The sequence below is a fragment of the Pristiophorus japonicus genome, chromosome 9, assembly GCF_044704955.1.
Source record: "Pristiophorus japonicus isolate sPriJap1 chromosome 9, sPriJap1.hap1, whole genome shotgun sequence".
NCBI classification, from domain to species: Eukaryota; Metazoa; Chordata; class Chondrichthyes; family Pristiophoridae; genus Pristiophorus; species Pristiophorus japonicus.
In genome coordinates this window covers 212,153,407-212,179,022 of record NC_091985.1, presented here as the reverse complement: position 1 = coordinate 212,179,022, position 25,616 = coordinate 212,153,407, and the positions used below count along the sequence as shown (strand labels likewise).

At 43.3% G+C, this 25,616-nt stretch overlaps 1 protein-coding gene across 1 annotated transcript; it reads left to right on the top strand.

Moving 5' to 3' along the window:
- Positions 1 to 12,612: 12,612 nt before the first annotated feature.
- LOC139272828 (probable G-protein coupled receptor 139) lies at positions 12,613 to 15,589 on the top strand. The gene is made up of 2 exons (XM_070888946.1): positions 12,613 to 12,682; positions 14,685 to 15,589. Exons 1-2 carry the CDS (start codon positions 12,613 to 12,615, stop codon positions 15,587 to 15,589), a joined length of 975 nt encoding a protein of 324 aa, XP_070745047.1.
- Positions 15,590 to 25,616: the final 10,027 nt, after the last annotated feature.

The following is a 25,616-nucleotide window of genomic DNA, read 5'->3' as shown; positions in this document are numbered from 1 at the left end:
ACCATTAATGTTAGAGTAGGATCACCACCGGTAATGATACAGTAGATTCATCACCAGTAATGATAGATAGAGTGAATATCACTAATACTAATACAAAATCAATACACTGCGGATGCTGGAATCTGAAATAAAAAGAGAAAATGCTGGAAATCACAACGGGTCAGACAGCATCTGTGTAGAGAAAAACAGAGTTAATGTTTCAGGCCGATGACCCTTCGTCAGAACTGGCAAATGTTTGAAAATAATTCATTCTTAAGGGGCACTGAAAGGGGGAGCAGAAGAAAGAACGTAAGGAGAGGTCTGTGATAAAGTGGAAGGCAGGAGAGATTAGAGAGACAAAGGGATGATGGATCGAATTGAAATGGTAAAATGGCCGGAGTTAGAAAAAAGTTATTATAGATGGGGTGTGAATGGCGAAATAATGGGAGGCTTCCATTGGAGACAAAGAAAAATACATAAGCTCGAGGGGAGGGCGGGGGATGGGGTGGGGTGGGAGGGGGTCAGAGGGGTGGAGGGTGGACACGACCCAAAGATGGGGAGAGGTTATGCTCTGAAATTGTTGAAATCAGTGTTGAGTCCAGAAGGCTGTAAAGTGCATACACGAAAGATGAGGTGCTGTTCCTTGAGCGTACGTTAAGATGCATTCGAAAAGGGTAGGAGTCCGACCATGGATATATCAGAGTGGGAGGGGAGAGGAGAATTAAAGTGACAGGTGACCCGAACCTCAGGGTCACACTTACATACTGAACAGACGTGTTCGATTAGAGTCACCACCTATAATTTTGGTGTTGTATCAACACCAGTAATGTTAGAGTAGAGTCACGACCAGTGAGAGTGGAGAAGCGTCATCACCAGTAACGTTAGATTAGACACACCAGTAATAATCTTAGTGTAGGCACAAAACAAGTCATGTTAGAGTTGAGTCACCGCCAGTAACATTAGAATAGGGCCAATACCAATAACGTTGGAGTAGATTCTCCAACAGATCTGTCGGGTTAGAGTAACCACCAGGATTGTTAGAATAGAGTCACCACCAGTAAGGTTCGAGTAGGATCACCATCAGTAATGTTAGCGTAGGGACACCACTAATAATGTTAGATAATTATCAATACCTGTATTGTTACACTAGAATAACCACCAGTAATGAAAGCTCAGGAGCAACAGCAGAAAAGTTGGAGTAGGTCACCACCATTAATGTTAGAGTAGAGTCAATGCCGACATTGTTAGATTAGAGTGACCATTAACACCAGTAATGTTAGAGATGGACCAGTACCAGTAATATTAGAGTAGGGTCACACGAGTAATGTTAGTGTAGGGTCGCCACCAGTAATCATAGAATCATAAAAATTTACAGCATGAAAGGAGGTTATTTCTGCCCATCGTGTCCACACTGGCTGACCACAAACTATCCAGCTGAATCCCATTTTTCAGCTCTTGGTCAGTAGCCCTGTAGGTGACGGCACTTCAAGTGAACATTCAAGGATTTGTTTTAACGTGGTGAGGATTTCTGCCTCCACCCACCTTTCAGGCAGTGAGTTCCAGACCCCAACTGCCTTCTTGGTGAAGAAATGATCCCTCTTAACATTCTTGTAAATCTCCACTGCACCCTTTCCAGTGCAATCTCATATGTCCTGTAATGTGGTGACCAGAACTGTACACATTACTCCAGCTGCGGCCTAAACAGTGTTTTATACAGTTGAAGCATTACCTCCTTGCTTTTGTATTCCATGTATCGACTAATAAAGGTAAGAATTCCACATGTATTCTTAAACACATTATCTACCTTGCCTGTTACCTACAGGGATCTGTCTATCTGCATTCCAAGTTCCCTTTGTTCCGTTATACTTTTCTGTGTCATACCATTTAATGTGTATTCCCATGCGTTGTTAGAACTCACCAGATGCATTACCACAAACTTAGCCAGATTGAATAACGTTTGCCATTGTTCTGCCCACGTAACCAGTGCATTGATATCTTCCTGCAGTCCGCAGCTTTCGTCTTCATTATGAAACACACAGCCTATTTTAGTGTAATGTTAGAGTATGGTCATCCCCAGGAATGTTAGAATAGAGTCACCACCAGTAATGTTAGAGTGGGGTCACAAGCAGTAATGTTAGAGTAGAGTTCATACCGGCATTGTTAGATTAGAGTGACCATTAACACCAGTAATGTTAGAGTATGTATCAATACCTGCATTCTAGTGTGACAATATAGGTATTGATACAGTAATGTTAGAGTAGGATCACGACCAGAAATGTTAGAGTAGAGAAGTACATTGTTAGATTAGAGTCAATACCGGCATTGTTAGATTAGAGTGACCATTACACCAGTAATGCTAGAGTAGCACCAATACCAGTAATATTAGAGATGGACCAATACCAGTAATATTCGCGTAGATTCTCCACGAGATTTGTTAGAGTACGGTAACCACCAGGAATGTTAGAGTAGTGTCACTGCAATTATGGTTGCAGTAGGTTCAACGCCAGTAATGTTAGAGTAGGGACTACTAATTTTAGACAAGTGTCAATACCAGTAATGTCACAGTGGAGTCACTACCAGTAAGTGTAGAATAGTTACTCCACGTGAAATGTTAGCTAGAGTTATCACCAGTAATGTTAGAATAGGATCAGCACCAGTAATGTTAGAGTAGAGTCACTAAGACTAACGTTGGAATAGAGTCATCACCAATAATGTTATAGTAAGGTCACCAGCAGTAATATCAGAATAGGGTCACCACCAATAATGTTAGAGTAGGGTCACCACCAGTAAAATTAGAGTAGGGTCACCACCATTAATATTAGAGTAGGGTCACCACCAGTAATGTTAGAATAGGATCATCACCAGTAATGTTAGAGTAGGGTCATCACCAGTAATGTTAGAGTAGGATCACCACCAGTAATGTTAGAGTAGCGTCACGAGCAGAAATGTAAGAGTTGAATCAACAGCGTTGATTTTAAATTAGAGTCGATACCAGTATTGTTGGATTCGTGTGACCACCAATAATGGTAGAGTTGTATCAACATTTCTAATGTTAGAATAGGACCAATACCGGTAATGTTAGCTAGGGGCACCACTAGAAATGGTAGAATAGGTTCGCCAACAGTAACGTTGGAGTAGGTCACCAAGAATAATGTTGGAGTACAGTCATCACCAGTAATATTGTAGTAGGTTCACCATCTGTAATATTAGAGTAGGATCACCAGCAGCAAAAAAAAAACACCAGCAGCAACGTTGGAGTAGGATTACCTCTGGTGATGTTAGAGTAGGGTCACCACCAGGAATGTGAGAGTAGGTTCACCGCCAATAATGGTAGAATAGGGTCAATATCAGCAATGTTAGATTAGTCTCAATACCAATATTGTTAGAGTCGAATCATCACCATCAACGTTAGAGTAGAATCTCCCTCAGTAATTATAGAGTAGGTTCACCATCAGTAATGCTAGGGTAGAGGCTCCACCAGCAATGATAGTGTAGGGTCAGCATCAGTAATGTAAATGTAGGATCACCACCGGTAATGATAGAATAGGGTCACCTAAAGTAATAATAGAATAGCATCACGACCAGTAAAGTTAGAGTGGATTCACCGCCAGTAATGTTAGATTATAGGGTCAATACCAATCATGATAGAAACATAGAGACACATAGGAAATAGGTGCAGGAGTAGACCATTCGGCCCTTCGAGCCTGCACTGCCATTCAATAAGATCATGGCTGATCATTCCCTCAGTAACCCTTTCCTGCTTTCGCTCCATACCCCTTGATCCCCTTAGCCGTAAGGGCCATATCTAACTCCCTCTTGAATATATCCAATGAACTGGCATCAACAACTCTCTGCGGCAGGGAATTCCACAGGTTAACAACTCTCTGAGTGAAGATGTTTCTCCACATATCAGTCCGAAATGCTCTACACCTTATCGTAAGTCTATGTCGCTTGGTTCTGGACTTCCCCAACATCGGGAACATTCTTCCCGCATCTAACCTGTCCAGTCCCGTCAGAGTTTTATGCGTTTCTATGAGATCCCCTCTTATCCTTTTAAACTCCAGTGAATAAAGGCCCAGTTAATGCAGTCTCTCCTCATATGACAGTCCAGCCATCCCTGGAATTAGTCTGGTGAACCTTCGTTCCACTCCCTCAATAGCAAGAATGTCCTTCCTCAGATTAGGAGACTAAAACTGAACACAATATTCCAGGTGAGGCCTCACTAAGGCCCTGTAAAACTGCAGTAAGACCTCCCTGCTCCTATACTCAAATCCTCTCGCTATGAAGGCCAACATACCATTTGCTTTCTTCACCACCTGCTGTACCGGCATGCCCACTTTCAGTGACTGATGAACCATGAAACCCAGGTCTTGTTGCACCTTCCCTTTTCCTAATGTGCCGCCATTCAGATAATATTCTGCCTTCATGTTTTTCACCCAAAATGGATAACCTCACATTTATCCACATTATACTGCATCTGCTGTGCATTTGCCCACTCACCTAACCTGTCCAAGTCACCCTGCAGCCTCTTAGCGTCGTCCTCACAGCTCACACCGCCACCCAGTTTAGTGTCATCCGCAAACTTGGAGATATTACACTCAATTCCTTCATCTAAATCGTTAATGTATATTGTAAAGAGCTGGGGTCCCAGCACTGAGCACTGTGGCACTCCACTAGTCACTGTCTGCCATTCTAAAAAGAACCCGTTTATCCCGACTCTCTGCTTCCTGTCTGCCAACCAGTTCTCTATCCACGTCAGTACATTACCCCCAATACCATGCACTTTGATTTTGCACACCAATCTCTTGTGCGGGACGCTGTCAAAAGCCTTTTGAAAGTCCAAATACACCACATCCACTGGTTCTCCTTTGTCCACTCTGCTAATAACATCCTCAAAAAATTCCAGAAGATTGATCAAGCATGATTTTCCTTTCATAAATTCATGCTGACTTGGTCCGATCGTGTCACTACTTTTCATATGCGCTGCTATTTCATCCTTAATGATTGATTCCAACATTTTCCCCACTATAGATGTCAGGCTAACTGGTTTATAATTACCCATTTTCTCTCTCCCTCCTTTTTTAAAAAGGGGTGTTACATTAGCTACTTTCCAGTCCATAGAAACTGATCCAGAGTCGATAGACTGTTGGAAAATGATCACCAATGCATCCACTATTTCTAGGGCCACTTCCTTAAGTACTCTGGGATGCAGATTATCAGGCCCCGGGGATTTATCGGCCTTCAATCCCATCAATTTCCCTAACACAATTTCTCATCTAATAAGGATATCGTTCAGTTCCTCCTTCTCACTAGCCCCACTGTTTCCTAGTACATTCATAAGGTTATTTGTGTCTTCCTTCGTGAAGACAAAACAATGTATTTGTTCAATTGGTCTGCCAATTCTTTGTTTCCCATTATAATTTCACCTGAATCCGACTGGAAGGGACCTACGTTTGACTTTACTAATCTTTTTCTCTTTACATATTTATAGAAGCTTTTGCAGTCAGTTTTTACATTCCCTGCAAGCTTCCTCTCGTAATCTATTTTCTACCTCTTAATTGAACGCTTCGTCCTCCTCTGTTAAATTCTAACTTTCTCTCAGTCCTCAGGTTTGTTGATTTTTCTAGCCAATGTATATGCCTCTTCCTTGGCTTTAACACTAGCCTTAATTTTCCTTGTTAGCCATAGTTGAGTCACCTTCCCCAATTTATTTTTACTCCAGACAGGGATGTACAATTGCTGACGTTCATCCATGTTATCTTTAAATGTTTGCCATTGCTTATCCACCGTCAAAGCGTTTAGTTTCCTTTGCCAGTCTATTCCAGCCAATTCACGCCTCATACTGTTGAAGTTACCCTTTCCTTAAGTTCAGGACCCTAGTTTCCGAATTAACTGTGTCACTCACCACCTTAATATAGAATTTTACCATATTATGGTCACTCTTCCCCAAGGGGCCTCGCACAACAAGATTGCTAATTAGTCCCTTCTCATTACACATCACCCAGTATAGGATGGACAGTTCTTTAATGATTCCTCGATATATTGGTCTAGGAAACCATCCCTAATACACTCCAGGAAATCCTCCTCCACCGCATTGCTACCTGTTTGGTTAGCTGAATCAATATGTAGATTAAAGTCGCCCATGATAACTGCTGTTTCCTTATTGGACACTTCCCTTATTTCTTGTCCCCAACCTCACTACTGCTGTTTGGTGGTCTGTACACAACTTCCACTAACGTTTTCTGCCCTTTGAAATTCAGCAGCTCCACCCATACCGATTCCACATCATCCAGGCAAATGTCCTTTCTTACTATTGCATTAATTTCCTCTTTAACCAGCAACGGCACCCCGCCTCCTTTTCCTCTCTGCCTATCCTTCCTAAATGTTGAATATGCCTGCAAGTTGAGTTCCCAGCCTTGGTCACCTACAGCCATGTCTCCGTGATGCCAATTACATCATATCCATTAGCTGCTGTCTGCGCAGTTAATTCGTCCACCTTATTCCGAATACTCCTCGCATTGAGGCACAGAGCCTTCAGGCTTGTCTTTTTCACACACTTTGCCCCTTTAGAATGTTTCTGTAATGTGGCCCTTTTTGTTTTTTGCCTTGGGGTTCTCTGCCCTCCACTTTTACTATTCTCTTTTCTATCTTTTGCTTCTGCCTCCATTTTGCCCTCTGTCTCCCTGCATAGGCTCCCATCTTCCTGCCATATTAGTTTAACTCCTCCCCAACAGCACTGGCAAACACTACCCCGAGGACATTGGTTCCAGTCCTGCCCAGGTGCAGACCGTCCAATTTGTACTGGTCCCACCTCCCCCAGAACCGGTTCCAATGTCCCAGGATTTTGAATTTGAATCCCTCCCTCTTGCACCACTCCTCAAGCTATGTATTCATCTGTGCTATCCTGCGATTTCTACTCTGACTAGCACGTGGCACTGGTAGCAATCCTGAGATTACTATCTTTGAGGTCCTACTTTTTGATTTAGTTCCTAGCTCCCTAAATTAGTCTCCTAGGACCTCATCCCGTTTTTTACCTATATCGTTGGTACCTATATGCACCACGACAACTGGCTGTTCACCCTTTCTTTTCAGAAGGTCTTGCAGCCGCTCCCAGACATCCTTGACCCTTGCACGAGGGAGGCAACATACCATCCTGGAGTCTCGGTTGCAGCCTATCTATTCCCCTTACAATTGAATCCCCTATCACTATAGCTCTCCCACTTTTTTTCCTGGCCTCCTGTGCAGCAGAGCCACCCACGGTGCCATGAACTTGGCTGCTGCTGCTCCCCGCTGATGAGTCATCCCCCTCAACAGTACCCAAAGCGGTGTAACTGTTTTGCAGGGTAATGACCGCAGGGGACCCCTGCACGAGCTTCCTTGCACTGCTCTTCCTGTTGTTCACCCATTTACTATCTGGCTGTGTACCCTTTACCTGCGGTGAGACCAACTCGCTAACCGTGCTATTCACGTCATTCTCAGCATCGTGGATGCTCCTGAGTGAATCCACTTGCAGCTCCAGTGCCGCAATGCGGTCCGTCAGGAGCTAGAGGCGGATGCAATTCCCGCACACGTAGTCGTCAGGGACACCAGAAGCGTCCCTGACTTCCCACATAGTACAGGAGGAGCATAACACGTGTCCGAGCTGTCCTGCCATGACTTAACTCTTAAATAAACTTAATTTGGCAACAACAATGCTAAAGGTTACTTACTGATAGAGAAAAGAAAAAAGAAAAACAACTTACCAATCACCAGCCAATCACTTACCACCTTGGCTGTGACGTCACCTTTCGATTTCCTTCTACTTTTTTTGCCTTCTCTCCCTGCTGCAGCTGCAGCTGCACCAGCTGGCCTTTATAGGCCTGTCACCGCTCGCCTCTCGCCGAACTCACCACGCTGGGCCTTCTTATAGGCCTCCCCACGCTGCCTCTCGCCGAAATAGATTACAGTCAACATTAATAATGTCAAACTACTCCCCTCCCCGCGGAAACATTTCATCCACGTGGTGCCAGAAGCAGGACCAGAGGCCCCGAATCTTCCCCCCACTGTCCCTCACCCCCTCACACCCGGCCTGCGCCCGATAGTGGCGGGAGGGTGCCGATGACGGTGTGCTGCTGCTCCGCCGCGAGCCTACTTCTCCGGCGCACCGAGCCTCCCGTGAGCCGCGAGCCCCGACGAGGGGAGATTAGCTGCAGTGGCCGGGGCGGTGCGGGAGGGCGGTTGGGGCTGCGAGTCGGACAGCCTTGGGGCCGAACATCGGAGAGCCTCGAGGCAGTGTCGGAGGACCTTGGGGCTGCGAGTGGAACAGGCTGGGGGAGAGAAAGGCTGGGGGAGAGGGAGAGAGGCTGGGGTGGGGGGATCGGATGGGAAAAATGGGAACTTAGGAAAGACAGATCACCTTCTTCGAACCCCCTACAAGGGCTATCGTTGGGATTGATGGTATCCAGAAGTCACGACACTGTCAATATTCACTTCATACCCAATAAACCTGTTAACAATCCATGCACAATGCCCCATCTATGGTGGATGGCGGAGGATGCACTTGCGCTTGGCTAAGGCATTTTGGTTGGGGAGGGAAGTACCTCGGCTGGGGGAGGCATACACTCGGACAGGGATACAGACTTTGGCTGGGGGAGGAATGCAATTGCACTGGGGTACTGCACTTTGACTGGGGAGGGAAGAACTTGGACTGGCGTAAGGCACTTTGGCTGGCGGAGCGATGTACTTGGACTTGGGTACGGGATTTTGGCAGTGGAGGGATGTACTTCGACTAGGGTATGGCACTTTGGTTGGCCCTTGCTGTCTTCTGGGGTTCTCTGTCCTCTGTCGCTTCAGGAAGTCAAAGTGGATCGAGTTACAATATGCAAAGTCAGTAGACCTTGGGATGGGCGGATCCAGTGACACATTCCTGTGAAACTTCAGGGTGTGGCTTATCCTCCAAGGCGACCAATCAGAAATAAGGGGTGAAGCCTATTGGCCATTTTTTTCAGTGCAAATAAGCGCGTTTTGCTTTTGTATTAGCTGATAATGTTAGAGTCGTGTCACCACCAGTAATGTTAGAGTAGAGTCACTCCAAGTAATGTCAGCGTAGGGTTATCACCAGTCATATTAGAGTAGCGTCGCCACCAGTAATGCTAGATTAGATTATGGACACGTTTATTTGAACTGCAAAAACGGCCAATAGGATCCACCATTTATTTCTGATTGTTCCTCCTGGTGGATAAGCCACACCCTGAAGTTTAACAGGAATGTCTCACTGGATCTGCCCATCCCAAGGTCACCACTGGGACTGTTAGAGTAGGGTCACCACCAGTAATGTTAGAGTAGGGACACCACTAATAATGTTAGAGAATTGTCAATACCAATATTGTTAGCGTTGGATCACCATCAGTCAGGCTTGGGTAGGGTGACCGCTGGTCATGTTAGAGTAGGATCAGTACCATAAATGTTTTTGTACAGTCAACACCAAAACGATAGAGTTGAGTCACCATCAGTAATGTTAGAGTCGAGTCACTGCCAATAATGTTAGCGTAGAGTCACCACCAGTAATGTTAGATCAGAGTCACCGCCAATAACGTTAGGGTAGTATCAACACCAGTTATGTTGGCGTTGGATCACCACCAGTAATGTTAGAGTACGGACACCACTACTATTGTTATAAAAGTGTCAGTACCAGCATTGTTAGAGTTGGATCACCACCAGCAATAGTAGAGTAGAGTCACCACCTGCAAGGTTGGAACAGGGTCACCACCAGTAATGTTAGAGTAGGGGCACCACCAGTAATGCTATAGAGTCACCAATAATTAGTTTGGAATAGGGTCATCAGCAGTAATGTAATAGTCGGCTCAAAACCAGTAATAATAGAGTAGTGTCACCAGCAGTAATGTTAGAGTAGGACCGCAAGCAGTAATGTCGATAGATATGTAAAGAGAAAAAGGTTAGTAAAGACTAACGTAGGTCCCCTGCAGTCAGAATCAGGGGAAGTCATAACGGGGAACAGAGAAATGGCGGACCAATTGAACAAGTACTTTGGTTCGGTATTCACTAAGGAGGACACAAACAACCTTCCGGATATAAAGGGGTCAGAGAGTCTAGTAAGGAGGAGGAACTGAGGGAAATCCTTATTAGTCGGGAAATTGCGTTGGGGAAATTGATGGGATTGAAGGCCGATAAATCCCCAGGGCCTGATGGATTGCATCCCAGAGTACTTAAGGAGGTGGCCTTGGAAATAGCGGATGCATTGACAGTCATTTTCCAACATTCCATTTACTCTGGATCAGTTCCTATCGAGTGGAGGGTAGCCAATGTAACCCCACTTTTTAAAAAGGAGGGAGAGAGAAAACAGGGAATTATAGACCAGTCAGCCTGACATCGGTATGGGTAAAATGATGGAATCAATTATTAAGGATGTCATAGCAGTGCATTTGGAAAGAGGTGACATGATAGGTCCAAGTCAGCATGGATTTGTGAAAGGGAAATCATGCTTGACAAATCTTCTGGAATTTTTTGAGGATGTTTCCAGTAGAGTGGACAAGGGAGAACCAGTTGACGTGGTGTATTTCGACTTTCAGAAGGCTTTCGACAAGGTCCCACACAAGAGATTAATGTGCAAAGTTAAAGCACATGGGATTAGGGGTAGTGTGCTGACATGGATTGAGAACTGGTTGTCAGACAGGAAGCAAAGAGTAGGAGTAAATGGGGACTTTTCAGAATGGCAGGCAGTGACTAGTCGGGTACCGCAAGGTTCTGTGCTGGGGCCCCAGCTGTTTACATTGTACATTAATGATTTAGACGAGGGGATTAAATGTAGTATCTCCAAATTTGCGGATGACACTAAGTTGGGTGGCAGTGTGAGCTGCGAGGAGGATGCTATGAGGCTGCAGAGCGACTTGGATAGGTTAGGTGAGTGGGAAAATGCATGGCAGATGAAGTATAATGTGGATAAATGTGAGGTTATCCACTTTGGTGGTAAAAACAGAGAGACAGACTATTGTCTGAAAGGTGACAGATTAGGAAAAGGGGAGGTGCAACGAGACCTGGGTGTCATGGTACATCAGTCATTGAAGGTTGGCATGCAGGTACAGCAGGCGGTTATGAAAGCAAATGACATGTTGGCCTTCATAGCGAGTGGATTTGAGTACAGGGACAGGGAGGTGTTGCTACAGTTGTACAGGGCCTTGGTGAGGCCACATCTGGAGTATTGTGTACAGTTTGGTCTCCTAACCTGAGGAAGGACATTCTTGCTATTGAGGGAGTGCAGCGAAGGTTCACCAGACTGATTCCCGGGATGACGGGACTGACCTATCAAGAAAGACTGGATCAACTGGGCTTGTATTCACTGGAGTTCAGAAGAATGAGAGGGGACCTCATAGAAACGTTTAAAATTCTGACGGGTTTAGACAGGTTAGATGCAGGAAGAATGTTCCCAATGTTGGGGAAGTCCAGAACCAGGGGTCAGAGTCTAAGGATAAGGGGTAAGCCATTTAGGACCGAGATGAGGAGAAACTTCTTCACCCAGAGAGTGGTGAACCTGTGGAATTCTCTACCACAGAAAGTTGTTGAGGCCAATTCACTAAATATATTCAAAAAGTAGTTAGATGAAGTCCTTACTACTAGGGGGATCAAGGGGTATGATGAGAAAGCAGGAATGGGGTACTGAAGTTGCATGTTCAGCCATGAACTCATTGAATGGCGGTGCAGGCTAGAAGGGCCGAATGGCCTACTCCTGCACCTATTTTCTATGTTTCTATGTTTCTATGTTAGAGTAGGGTCACCATCAGCAATGTTATATTTGGTTCCCCACCACTAATGTTGGAGTTGATTCAACACCAGTAATGCCATAGTAGAGTCACCACCAATAAATTTGTAGTTGGGTCACCATCAATAATGCTCGGCAAGGGTCAATATCAGCAATGTTAGATTAGCGTGTATAACATCACTGTCAGTATAGAATCTGCACCATTAACGTTGAAGTTGAATCTTCACCAATAATAGAAGTGTAGAGTCACCACGAATAATGTTAGAGTAGGGTCACCACCTGTAATGTTAGTGTGGGGTCATCACCAGTAATTGTAGAGTGGAGCCACCATCAGTAATGTTAGATTAAGGTCAAAACCAGTAATGTTGGAGTAGCTTCACCACCAGTAATGTCACAGTACGGTCACCAGCAGTAATGTTATAATCACAACCAGTAATTTTAGAGTAGCGTCATCTCCAGTAATGTTAGTATAGGGGCACACCAGCAATGTTGAAACCGATTCATAATCACAATACAAAGCAATTTTAATTATGTACAGCATTCACTGAATTAATATGAGGCCACAAGAACCTAATGCAGAATCCGGGATAGAATCTTCTCTTGAGGGTAAGTTCCCTCTGGGTTTACTTTCCGTTCATTGATTTAATGGACGGAGATTCGCTTACGGAGTTGTACAAGTTCCCCATAGGCGTCCGGCCGCGCTGCAGTGGACAATCTAGCCTTGTTTGTTAAGTGACTGGAACTAATGCCAATTATTGTGTAACCTGATTTTCTCTCAGGGGCACCGATTGTCCTATAAAGGGTGAGCGATAACGGATCACAGAGGAACTACAGTCAGAATCGTGAAGCCGGACAGCAGTCAGATATTCTTACACAAAATGGTACAGCCAACAATTCTGCAGATTAGGGACATTTACTATCCTTTTCTCGCAGCATTCCGTGTTCCCGGTAAGTCAATATATCCTTTTGCCTAACATCTTTTGACAACTTCACTGTTAGTGATTAGAAAACAGATTCCGAGAATTTCTTCATTGCAGTCATTGATCCACTGGGAGAATTCGGTGAATATCAGAGGGAATTCTCACAGTCTGCGCGGCCGCTGAGGCGCTGTTCTGGTTGCTGATGCACGGGTGCCGGGAGCTCAACTTTGCTCTGTATACTGAGGGAGTACGAGGCTGATACCCCGACCGCTCTAACAGTACATAGTTCACTACAGCTTAGTAGCCATATAATAACCCAATGTGAGCCTTTGTTCCCTGTCTCCATTAAGTTGATAATCCCTTGAACTGCGGCCAGCTCCACCCAATAAAGGACTGAGAAAGATATTTGGAGCAATAATTGCCGCTCAGGGAGCTGCTCCCCTCCCCTCGGCTGCCAAAAACCTTCGCGGCTCCACCAACTCCCGCTCTGTTACCGAACAGTTCCGATTCGAAGCAGAAAAAGCGCGGAGTTTTGACCCAAACTTAATGTTTGTCTCAGATGGATGTTTTATTTAAAGTCATATATTTCTAGTAATTGTTTGGCAATTATATTTAACACAGCTGATCCCGATGCCGCTCCAGTGAACCACTTCTAATTAAACCGATGAAATTCAATGTAAAATCCCATCAATTATAATTGTCTCCTTGCATCACACGGTGCCAGCCTCATGGTGAGATGGTTTAAGCGCCCCACACTGCATTGAAATATGTGTTTGGATGTATGTAAGGGAATCCGCTTCTTTATTGTGTCTCGAATATGAACAAGTTACAGAACCATCCAAAGATGTAATACTTTTGCACAAAATGTCATCACCACTCGACTTTATAGGGGCTTTTATCTGTAACTGTACTATCCCTGCGAGATACTGCAGTTTGGCCTGGACCAATGGAGCCTCAAATTGGTGTCAGGGGCGATAGCGTTTGGAATAGCAATCGGGAGAGATGTATGATGGATGGCTGATCCAATGCCGCCCAGATTCAAAGTTAGCCTCCGACCTCGCCCCATCCGTTGATCCTGGGTGTCGGTGGTCGGGTAGCTCTCCGTTACAATTTTCCCGATTGATTCCGAGTGACCCTCGGCCACAGCCCCGATAACATCTGACTGAAGTAGAAACAGAAAATGCTGGAAATCTCAGCGGGCCAGGCAGCATCTGTGGAGAATGAAACGGAGTTAACGTTTTCGGTCGATGGTCCTTCGTCAGAGCAGGCAATAGTTCGAAAATTAACACATTCTTAAGGAAGTGCTGAGGCCCTGAAAAGGGGAGGAGGGGGTTGGTGGAAAGAACAAAATGGTAGGGTGGAAGGTAGAAGAGATTTGAGAGACAAAGAGAATGATGGGCTGAATTGAGATGGTCATAGCACGTTAGGAAACAAAAGGTGAGTCTAGGTGGGGTGTAAATGGTGGAATAATTGCCAGCTACCATGGAAAACAGAGGGAAAAAATAAAAATAAAGGAGGGGGAAAGGTTTTGCAAAAAAAGTGAGGAAATAGAGCAAAGTTTGAGGAGAGATTATGGTCTGAAATTGTTGAACTCGATGTTGAGTCCAGAAGGTTGTAAAGTGCCTAAAGGAAAGGTGAAGTGCAGTTCCTCGAGCTTGCCTTGAGCTTCATTGGGGCAGTGTAGGAGGCTGAGGATGGAGATGTCAGAGTCGGAGTGGAGAGCAGAATTAAAGTGACAGGCGACCGGAAGATTGGGGTCATGCTTACCGACTGAACAGAGGTTTTCCGCAAAGCGGTCACCCAATCTGCGTTTGGTCTCCTCCAATGTAGAGGAGAACGTCTGACTGAAGTGTGCTGGACTGCGGGTCTCAGTCCCTCGATACTGAGTTTATAATGATGTAATACTTTGCACAAAATGTCATCACCATTCGACTTGATAAAAATGTAAGACATCTTAAAGTTTCCCTAAAATATTCTGTAAGATGCACCTGCGTGCGCTGTTACTGACCTCTTGTCCCTCTCTCTTACAGCGAACCTACTGACAATTGTGATCCTCTCACGGGGAAACTGCGGCCTTTCCAAATGTATCTCGGTCTACATGGCGGCGATGGCAACAGCAGATCTACTGGTCATGATCTTCAATGTAATAGTGTATCACATTTGTACATATCACTTTCCACATTCCTTCCTGTCCTACACTGCCGTTTGTAAGTTCATTATTTACATCAATTCTACCAGTCTGAATATGTCGGTGTGGTATACAATCTTGTTCACAGTTGACCGATTTGTAGCTATATGTTGTCAAAAGTTTAAAACAAAGTATTGCAGAGTGAGAACGGCAGCCGCGGCTATAACAATGGTCTCTGTCCTGATCTATTTCCAGAGCGTCCCATTTTTGTTTGCGTATAAATTTCAACAAATAATTAACAATATTCATTGGGGGTGTCTCCCCAGAATTGACTTTTTTACTTCGCCTGCAGGCGTCGGATTCATATGGATGCAAATTGTATTAACGACATTGTTTCCGTTTGCTCTGATATTACTGTTTAATTGCTTGACAGTCAGACGTATTTTAGTGGCCAGTAGAGCCCGCAGGGGACTCCGGGGTCACAGCAGTGAGAATCAGAGCGATCCCGAGATGGAGGACCGAAGGAAATCTGTTATTTTATTGTTCAGTGTATCGGGAAGTTTTATAGTGTTGTGGCTGACAGCTACGTTTAGTCCTTTAACTAGCGGACTGACAAACACCGCGCATTACCGAGGTGATTATACAGCTCCTGCATACATCGCCACAGAAACCGGATATATGCTCATGTATTTGAGTTCATGTACAAACACGTGTATCTATGCAGCTACTCAAACTAAATTCAGGGAAGAGCTGAAGAATGTGGTGAAATCTCCTTGGACATTGATTCTGACATTGGTTAAAAAATAAAGAATGAAACCAAAGTATCCTGTCCTAACTGGAGCTAAATTACAGCCCGTGTTCCAGTTTAGAATGGCCGTCTTTCTGTTCGGAATAAATTGCTTTGTTTTTGTGATAATGAAGAGCAAACATTTCTCCCACTTTGTGCCGTACGTGTAATGTCTGCTGCTTTCCCCGGTTGAACATTCTCGATTCCCACTGAAACAGCTTTCATCCTGTTCAAGATTCAAAGAGATTTCCTATAAATGCAAGTTGATATTTTAGACTAATTGATAAGATGTTGTTTGCTGTGACTAGTCAAAAGCTCCGTTATCAGCAATAATAAGATTCACAAATGGCACAGATTAACAAAGCCATAAAAAAGAAAAAGCAAGCACTGCGGTTCATTTCTATGGGGCTAGAATGGAAAACAGAGAAGTGATGTTGGAATGCATAGAAACGTGGTTAGACCATACGTGGAGTACTGAGCATAGCAGTGGTCTCCATAGTATAAAAAGGGTATACAAACACTCTAGAAGGTGCAAAAACGACTGACCAGAACTACGAGTTTATACCTATCAGGAAAGTTTCATCAGGCTGCGGGGTGACTTTATAGAGGTCTTTAAGATTATGAAACGGTTTGATAGGGTAGACTTAGAAACTATGTTTCCATTTGCGGGGGAGACAAGGATTAGGGGCCATACATCTGAGATATTCATTAATATTTCCAATAGGGAATTCAGAAGGAATTATTTACCCAGAGAGTGGTGAGAATGTGGAAGTCGCTACCATATAGTGCAGTTAAAGCGAATAGTATAGATGCAATTAAGGGGAAGCCGGTTAATAACATGGGGGGGGGGGGAGAGAGAGAGAGAAGGATATGTTGATGGGGTGTAAGGAAGAAGGGTGGGAGGAGGCTCCTGTGGTACATAAACACCGGAATTAACCCGTTGGGACGAATGTCCTGTTTCTGTGCTGTAAATACTATGTAAGACTATGCAAAAACAGTCATGACTGAGCTTTAGCAGTGGAGTAGACATGTGGACGTCAGCGTTAACTACCTTACATCGCAGGGACTGGAATGTGATGCTCAGTTTAACTAACAGATAACTTTTCTTTTCGTGCCTCCAAACTGCAAAAAATCTACGCACCTACGTGGTGGTCCTGGATCCACAGACGCTCACGTTACTGGGCCTCTATGAGGAGCCATGAGTAAAGGCCCACGTATCCCAGGGACGCCCGCGGTTTGCAAGCACCCCTAGAATATGTGGGCCGGACCAACCAATGAAAGAAGGTAATCCCCATTCAGTCATATGGGGATTGAAACCCCATAAGCATGAATGGGGATCACATAAAAGCACATACACGTAACAAATAAATAAAAAAAACATATTTATAATTAATTTAATTACAATTTAATTAAACGTATAAAACATATATTTTATTTTTTGAAAAATTAACTTAAATGTTTTAAAGAGGCTGAAAGTAAATGTAACTTATTTTACAGCCGTTTTAATATTTAAATAATAGATTTTTAAAAATGTGTATCACCCTTACGCTGGTAAAAGCAAGCCTTATGTCTACTCTGAACAAGCGTATGAATTTCACGGGCATTCGTTGGGCAGCGGTTGGGGAAGTAGCCAAAATCTCCACCTGTCCATACCCTCTTCTGGGGGATGTGGATGATCTGTCAAGCAGATGCATGACAGAGCGCAAGTTCCGAATTTCCGCGCTGCGCTGTCACACAAAAATCCTAAACTTGTGCGGCCCTTACAGCTACATATGCACCTCGTACGCATCCGGAAGGGGCTGGCATGTGTTACAATCCAGCAGGAACTTGACTCGTCAACGTGGCCTTAGACATCTTTGTTCACAGATATTTGCTAAACATCTCAATTGGTCATCATAATGTTAGAACAGGGGAATTAACCATTCGACCAAACCAGACCTAGTCGGCGTTTACCCAACTCCCGAAAAAATATTTTCAATCACTTTATCGGCAATGTCTCAATATCCCTTCAACCTAATTTCTTTATCGATCTTCTCAATTTATTCTTGAATATTTACAGGTTTTCTGACTCGTTTAATGCCACGATGCCACAACTCTCCCTGTAAAAAGGTTTCTCCTACTATCAGTTATCAATTGCTTACATTTATTCTTTAATCTATGGAATGTCTTTACAGATTCCACAACTAATGGAATCTGCTTGTACCTGCCCTGTCCCATCCCTTCTTAAAGTAAATCACCTGCATACTACGGAACAAATTATATCAGCCTGGTATCAACGCACAATCTATTAATAGTTAGAAAAGTGTCGCGAAAATTGTTAATTGATACCTTCCTTGTGGAGATGGTTGTGTCCTTGCTTGTCCTGAACAGTGGGAAAAATGTATTTGATAGATTTATCACGAAAACAAAAACCAGGATATTCAAGGGGAGATTCCAGTCAAACACGCCCAGACCCCTGATCCATTGATAGGTCGACAAAAAGGGCAGCTTTGGCTTGTATGAGATATCTGGTGCTGCCTGATCTTAAGATATTTGGCGGAAAATTGTGGTTGGAGGCTTCCTTCGGATGAACGCATCCGACCCGAAACAAATCTACAAAACTACCTGTTGGTCCCGGAGAAATGTAGGAATCCGATCGAAGGCCTTCATTCACTTTGTATGCAGATATGACTTTTACGTACAGACGTTATGTTGCAATGACGTGGGCCTGGACCACCAATCACGATCTAGTATTCTCATTGATAAAAATGGGAACGCCCTTTGTATGAGTTCCCATTATAATCAATGAAAATACCCCCTAAAATAAGAAACACAGCACAATAAATTAAAACAAAAACACCTCACATACTTAAAATTAATTGAAATTTAACGTAATTAAATGTTTTAGAAAATAAAAATTTGGGGGATTTGTTAATGTGTTTTAATAAGGTTAAAAATAAACTTACCTTAATGGACAGGGTTTTTAACATAAAAATGAATGATCAAATTAAATGTTCTATGTTTTAAAGTAAGCTATGTACCTGCTTTTACCAGATGTAAAATTTTGAAGGAGATTCTCTGGGCATGAGTTGGGCAAATAGCCCAATCCCAAAAGATGGCCTTCTCCCGGGGATGCAGTCCATATGTCGAGATAAATTTTGACAGATTGGAAACGTTGGTTATCGGTGCATGCGTATTGCCCAGTGAAAAGCGGCTTTTGCGAGGCCTTGCCGGATCCGTGCACACTTTGCATGGACCCGGCGAGACTGCAATCATTGGCCCATTGATGTGTCTGCAGCAACAATGTGTGGTCCATGAAGCAACATAGAAACATAGAAACATAGAAAATAGGTGCTGGAATAGGCCATTCGGCCCTTCGAGCCATTCAATATGATCATGGCTGATCATGCAACTTCAGTACCCCATTCCTGCTTTCTCTGCATAACCCTTGATCCCTTTAGCTGTAAGGGTCACATCTAACTCACTCTTGAATATATCTAACGAACTGGCATCAAAAATTTCTGTGGTAGCGAATTCCACAGGTTCACAATTATCTGAATGAAGAACTTTCTCCTCATCTCGGTCCTAAATGGCTTACCCCTTATCCTTAGACTGTGACCCCTGGTTCTGGACTTCCCCAACATCAGGAACATTCTTTCTGCATCTAACCTGTCCAATCCCGTCAAGCCAGCATGTGATATGCATGAAGAATATGTTCTGAGTAACGGTTCCAAAACATGGTCAGTCACGCTGACAACATCACTGCATGAAATAGTTAATGTGGTTCTAGAGAGTGAGAACATGTGTAAAACCAAAGGATAGAGAAGTGCGTAAATGTCGAGATAGATATATGATAATGATGAGATGTTGTTTCGTTATAGCCTTAAGTATTCTAATATCAACAGCGGAGGCACATTAAGGAAAGGATTAATTAGACTGCCCTGAACTGTGATAATGTTATACTGTATTGGTTTATCTTTATATTGCAGTAATGTCAATCTTTAGCCTTTGCCTGTTAACTAGGGAAGTATCAATCACACTAAAGTGTCACTTGGCTGATGGGAAAAGCTGACTGCAGGATGAAGCAACAAGAGATTTAATTAAAGACATGCCATGTACACAGATTCATAAATCTCAGTGAAAGTTAAGTATTTCAGAAAGTGAGGGATGGTTTTGGTCTGCAAGGGAAAACATCTGGGTATACATAATCATTTTAATTGACATCAATGATACATAAACAAAACAAGACTCATAATTCAAGGTTTCCCTTGGTAGGATTGCAATTATATTGATCAAGAGTGAAACTATCGATAAGGTAACGCGCTAAGATTCTCATACTTGTTAGGCCAATGGGGAAAAACAGCTTGTTTAGCAAGAAAACTATTGTGATTGATAAAACATATATAAAGTAATTATCTTTATATTGCGTTGAATGTTAATTATTATATAATTATGTAATACAGAATTGTGTGGTGGGGGAGTGAGAGCAATTTAAAGAAAATAGCAGTTTGTAATGAATATTTGACATATTATATGCCGAAGATACTCAGCTCAGAACTGTGACTCATTTGAGTCATCAAGCAACCATCATAAGAAGTGGATGTAATGTGTACCTTTTAAGTGTGTGTTTAAGTACTATTGCATGTACTGCGTGTTCAACACACCTATATCACGTCGCTTCAATGTTGAATACCCTTATTGGAAACCTCACTCTAACAATAGCCTGAGCACATTAAATGTCAATGGGCTTCCTTTATTAATTGTGTTTAAGGGGACACTTTACCCGTCGCACTTTAACATTCCACTTGATCCTGAAATTCTCCAAAAGCTAAAATCAACATGGTTGCAGGCCCCCGTTTAACCCAGGCTCTGCCAGTCCGGCTGGCATCCAGCTCTTCGGGACAGTGCTAGTGCGTTGCGGGCAGTTTTTTGCAACAGGTACATTCTCATTGAACGTGCAACAATACTTAATCTCAACTGGCAACAGGCAGAGGTTTTAATTCCATCGGACAGCGATGCATCTGCACGCAGCTACCATCATGAGAAGCCGAGATGCAATGGACCATATCATCCAATATGTACAGGTATAATAGAAATCAAACTTTACTATTATATTATCTGTCACACTCCATCCCATAAACTCATTGCCCCTGTTTATAATTAAAGAGTTGACATGTTGCCTTGACTTTCTCTATTTATAATAAATGAGTTAACGTGTAACCCTGACAGTCCCATTTCCTTTATTTGTTATTAAACAATTAAAATCTTCCCATGTCCTCTATTGCTAAATAAATGGTCGATCTGGCGCACCCTGACCCTATTTCTAATTTACCAGCTGCAGCATTCCCCTAAATTGTCCTCTTTCTTTCTACTTAAATATTTACTGCGTTCCGCTAACTTTTCCAATTCTCTATTTCTATTTAAACAGTCACTGTGTTCTCCTTACCGCCCCTGACGTCTGGCTCTAATTAAACAGTCATTGTGTTCCCTTTACTGCCCCTGACGTCTGGCTCTAATTAAACAGTCACTGTGTTCCCCTTACTGCCCTCATTCTCTATTTCTAATTAAACAGTCACTGTGTTCCCTTTACTGCCCCCATTCTCTATTTCTATTTAAACAGTCACTGTGTTCCCGTTACTGCCCCTGACGTCTGCCTCTAATTAAACAGTCACTGTGTTCCACTTACGGCCTCCATTCTCTATTTCTAATTAAACAGTCACTGTGTTCCCTTTACTGCCCCTGACATCTGGCACTAATTAAACAGTCACTGTGTTCCCATTACTGCCCCCATTCTCCATTTCTAAGTAAACAGTCACTGTGTTCCACTTACTGCCTCCATTCTCTATTTCTAATTAAACAGTCACTGTGTTCCCTTTACTGCCCCCATTCTCTATTTATATTTAAACACTCACTGCGTTCCCCTTACCTTCCCTGCCCTCTGATTCTAAGGAAACAGTCACTATGTTCCCATAAATTCTCCTCTCCTCTATTTCTCAATTAAAAAGTTACAGTTTGCCTCTTTCTTCCTCGATTCTCTTATTCTAATTAAAACGTTACTCTGTTCCCCTAAATTTCCCTGTCATTTGTTTCTAATTAAACACTCACTTTATTACCCTTACCTCCCATACTCTCTGTTTCTAATTAAGCAGTGATGATATTCACTGCAACTCCCCTTGTTTCACTATTTCCAGTTATGTCATCTCCGAGCTTATCTTGTCCATGAGACCCAGATCCTACTCTCTTGATCGGCTTCTCAATTAATTGCTGAGAACATAAGAATTTTAAAACATAAGAAATAGGAGCAGGTGTAGGACATCTGAACCCTGGAGCCTGCTCTGCCATTTAATAAGATCATGGCTGAGCTGATCATGGACTCAGCTCCACATACCTGCCTACTCTCCATAACCCTTTATTCCCTTATCGTTTAAAATTCTGTTTATCTCCGCCTTTAATATATTCAATGACCTAGCCTCCACAGCTCTCTGTGGCAGAGAATTTCATAGATTTACAATCCTCTGAGAGAAAAAAATTCCTCCTCATCTCAGTTTTAAATGGTCGGCCCCTTATTTTGAGACTACGTCCTCTACTTTTAGTTTCCCCTATGTGGAAATATCCTCTCTGCATCCACCTTGTAAAGACCCCTCGTTACCTTATAAGTTTCAATATGATCATCTCTCATTCTTCTGAACTCCAATGTGCATAGGCCCAACCTACTCAACTTATCTTCATAAGACAACCATCTCATCTCTGGAATCAACCCATTGAACATTCTCTGAATAGCCTCCAATGCAAGTATATCCTTCCTTAAATATGGAGTCCAAAACTGCACGCAGTACTCTAGGTGTGGCCTCACCAACACCCTGTACAGTTGTAGCAGGACTTCTCTGCTTTTATACTCTATCCCATTTACCATAAAACATAGAAACATAGAAACATAGAAAATAGGTGCAGGAGTTGGCCATTCGGCCCGTCGAGCCTGCACCGCCATTCAATGAGTTAATGGCTGAACATGCAACTTCAGTACCCCATTCCTGCTTTCTCGCCATACCCCTTGATCCCCCTAGTAGTAAAGACTACATCTAACTCCTTTTTGAATATATTTAATGAATTGGCCTCAACAACTTTCTGTGGTAGAGAATTCCACAGGTTCACCACTCGCTGGGAGAAGACGTTTCTCCTTATCTCGGTCCTAAATGGCTTACCCCTTATCCTTTGACTGTGACCCCTGGTTCTGGACTTCCCCAACATTAATAAGAACAGAAGAACATAAGAACATAAGAATTAGAAACAGGAGTAGGCCATCTAGCCACTCGAGCCTGCTCCGCCACCCAACAAGATCACGGCTGATCTGGCCGTGGACTCAGCTCCACTTTTCCGCCCGCTCCCCATAACCCTTAATTCCCTTATTAGTTAAAAATCTATCTATCTGTGATTTGAATATATTCAATGAGCTAGCCTCAACTGCTTCCTTGGGCAGATAATTCCACAGATTCACAATCCTCTGGGAGAAGAAATTCCATCTCAACTCGGTTTTAAATTGGCTCCCCCGTATTTTGAGGCAGTGCCCCCTAGTTCTAGTCTCCTCGACCAGTGGAAACAACCTCTCTGCCTTATCCTGTCTATCCCCTTCATTATTTTAAATGTTTCTATACGATCCTTCTGAACTCCAACGAGTAAAGACCCAGTCTACTCAATCTATCATCATAAGATAACCACCTCATCTCCGGAATCAGCCGAGTGAATCGTCTCTGTACCCCCTCCAAAGCTAGTATATCCTTCCTTAAGTAAGGTGACCAAAACTGCACGCAGTACTCCAGGTGCGGCCTCACCAATACCCTATACAGTTGCAGCAGGACCTCCCTGCTTTTGTACTCCATTCCTCTCGCAATGAAGGCCAACATTCCATTCGCCTTCCTGATTACCTGATGCACCTGCAAACTAACTTTTTGGGATTCATGCACAAGGACCCCCAGGTCCCTCTGCACCGCAGCATGTTGTAATTTCTCCCCATTCAAATAATTATCCCTTTTACTGTTTTTTTTTCCCAAGGTTGATGACCTCACATTTTCTGACATTGTATTCCATCTGCCAAACCTTAGCCCATTCGCTTAACCTATCTAAATCTCTTTGCAGCCTCTCTGTGTCCTCTACACAATCCGCTTTCCCACTAATCCTTGTGTCATTTGCAAATTTTGTTACACTACACTCTGGCCCCTCTTCCAGGTCATCTATGTATATTTAAACAGTTGTGGTCCCAGCACCGATCCCTGTGGCACACCACTAACCACCGATTTCCAACCCGAAAAGGACCCATTTATCCCGACTCTCTGCTTTCTGTTAGCCAGCCAATTCTCTATTCATGCTAATACATTTCCTCTGACTCCGCGTACCTTTATCTTCTGCAGTAATCTTTTGTGTGGCACCTTATCGAATGCCTTTTGGAAATCTAAATACACCACATCCACCGGTACACCTCTATCCACCATGCTCGTTATATCCTCAAAGAATTCCAGTAAATTAGTTGCACATGATTTCCCCTTCATGAATCCATGCTGCGTCTGCTTGATTGCACTATTCCTATCTAGATGTCCCGCTATTTCTTCCTTAATGATAGCTTCAAGCATTTTCCCCGCTACAGATGTTAAACTAACCGGCCTATAGTTACCTGCCTTTTGTCTGCCCCCTTTTTTAAACAGAGGCGTTACATTAGCTGCTATCCAATCCGATGGCACCTCCCCAGAGTCCAGAGAATTTTGGTAGATTATAACGAATGCATCTGCTATCTCTTTTAATACCCTAGGATGCACTTCATCAGGACCAGGGGACTTGTCTACCTTCAGTCCCATTAGTCTGTCCAGCACTACCCCCCTAGTGATAATGATTGTCTCAAGGTCCTCCCTTCCCACATTCCCATGACCAGTAATTTTTGGCATTGTTTTTGTGCCTTCCACTGTGAAGACCGAAGGAAAATAATTGTTTAAGGTCTCAGCCATTTCCACATTTCCCATTATTAAATCCCCTTTCTCATCTTCTAATGGACCAACATTTACTTTAGTCACTCTTTTCCGTTTTATATATCGGTAAAAGCTTTTACTATCTGTTTTTATGTTTTGCGCAAGTTTACATTCATAATCTATCTTCCCCTGCTTTATTGCTTTCTTAGTCATTCTTTGCTGTCATTTAAAATTTTCCCAATCTTCCAGTTTCCCACTAACCTTGGCCACCTTATACGCATTGGTTTTTAATTTGATACTCTCCTTTATTTCCTTGGTTATCCACGGCTGGTTATCCCTTCTCTTACAGCCCGTCTTTTTCACTGGAATATATATTTGTCGAGCACTATGAAAGAGCTCCTTAAAAGTCCTCCACTGTTCCTCAATTGTGCCACCGTTTAATCTGTGTTCCCAGTCTACTTTAGCCAACTCTGCCCTCATCCCACTCTAGTCCCCTTTGTTTAAGCATAATACGCTCATTTGAGACACTACTTCCTCACCCTCAATCTGTATTACAAATTCAACTATACTGTGATCACTCATTCCGAGAGGATCTTTTACTCGGAGATCGTTTATTATTCCTGTCTCATTGCACAGAACCAGATCTAAAATAGCTTGCTCCCTTGTAGGTTCTGTAACATACTGTTCTGAGAAACAATCCCATATGCATTCTATGAATTCCTCCTCAAGGCTACCCCATGCGATTTGACTTGACCAATCGATATGTAGGTTAAAATCCCCCATGATTACTGCCGTTTCTTTTTCACATGCCTCCATCATTCCCTTGATTATTGCCCACCCCACCGTGAAGTTAATTTTTCGGGGCCTATAAACTATGCCCACCAGTGACTTTTTCACCTTACTATCTCTAATCTCTACCCACAACGATTCAACATTTTGTTCATTAGAGCGAATATCGTCTCTCACAACTGCCCTGATATCATCCTTTATTAACAGAGTTACCCCACCTCCGTTCCCTTCTTGTCTATCTTTCCGAATTGTCAGATACCCCTGTATGTTTAATTCCCAGTCTTGGCCACCCTGCAACCACGTTTCTGTAATGACCACCAAATCA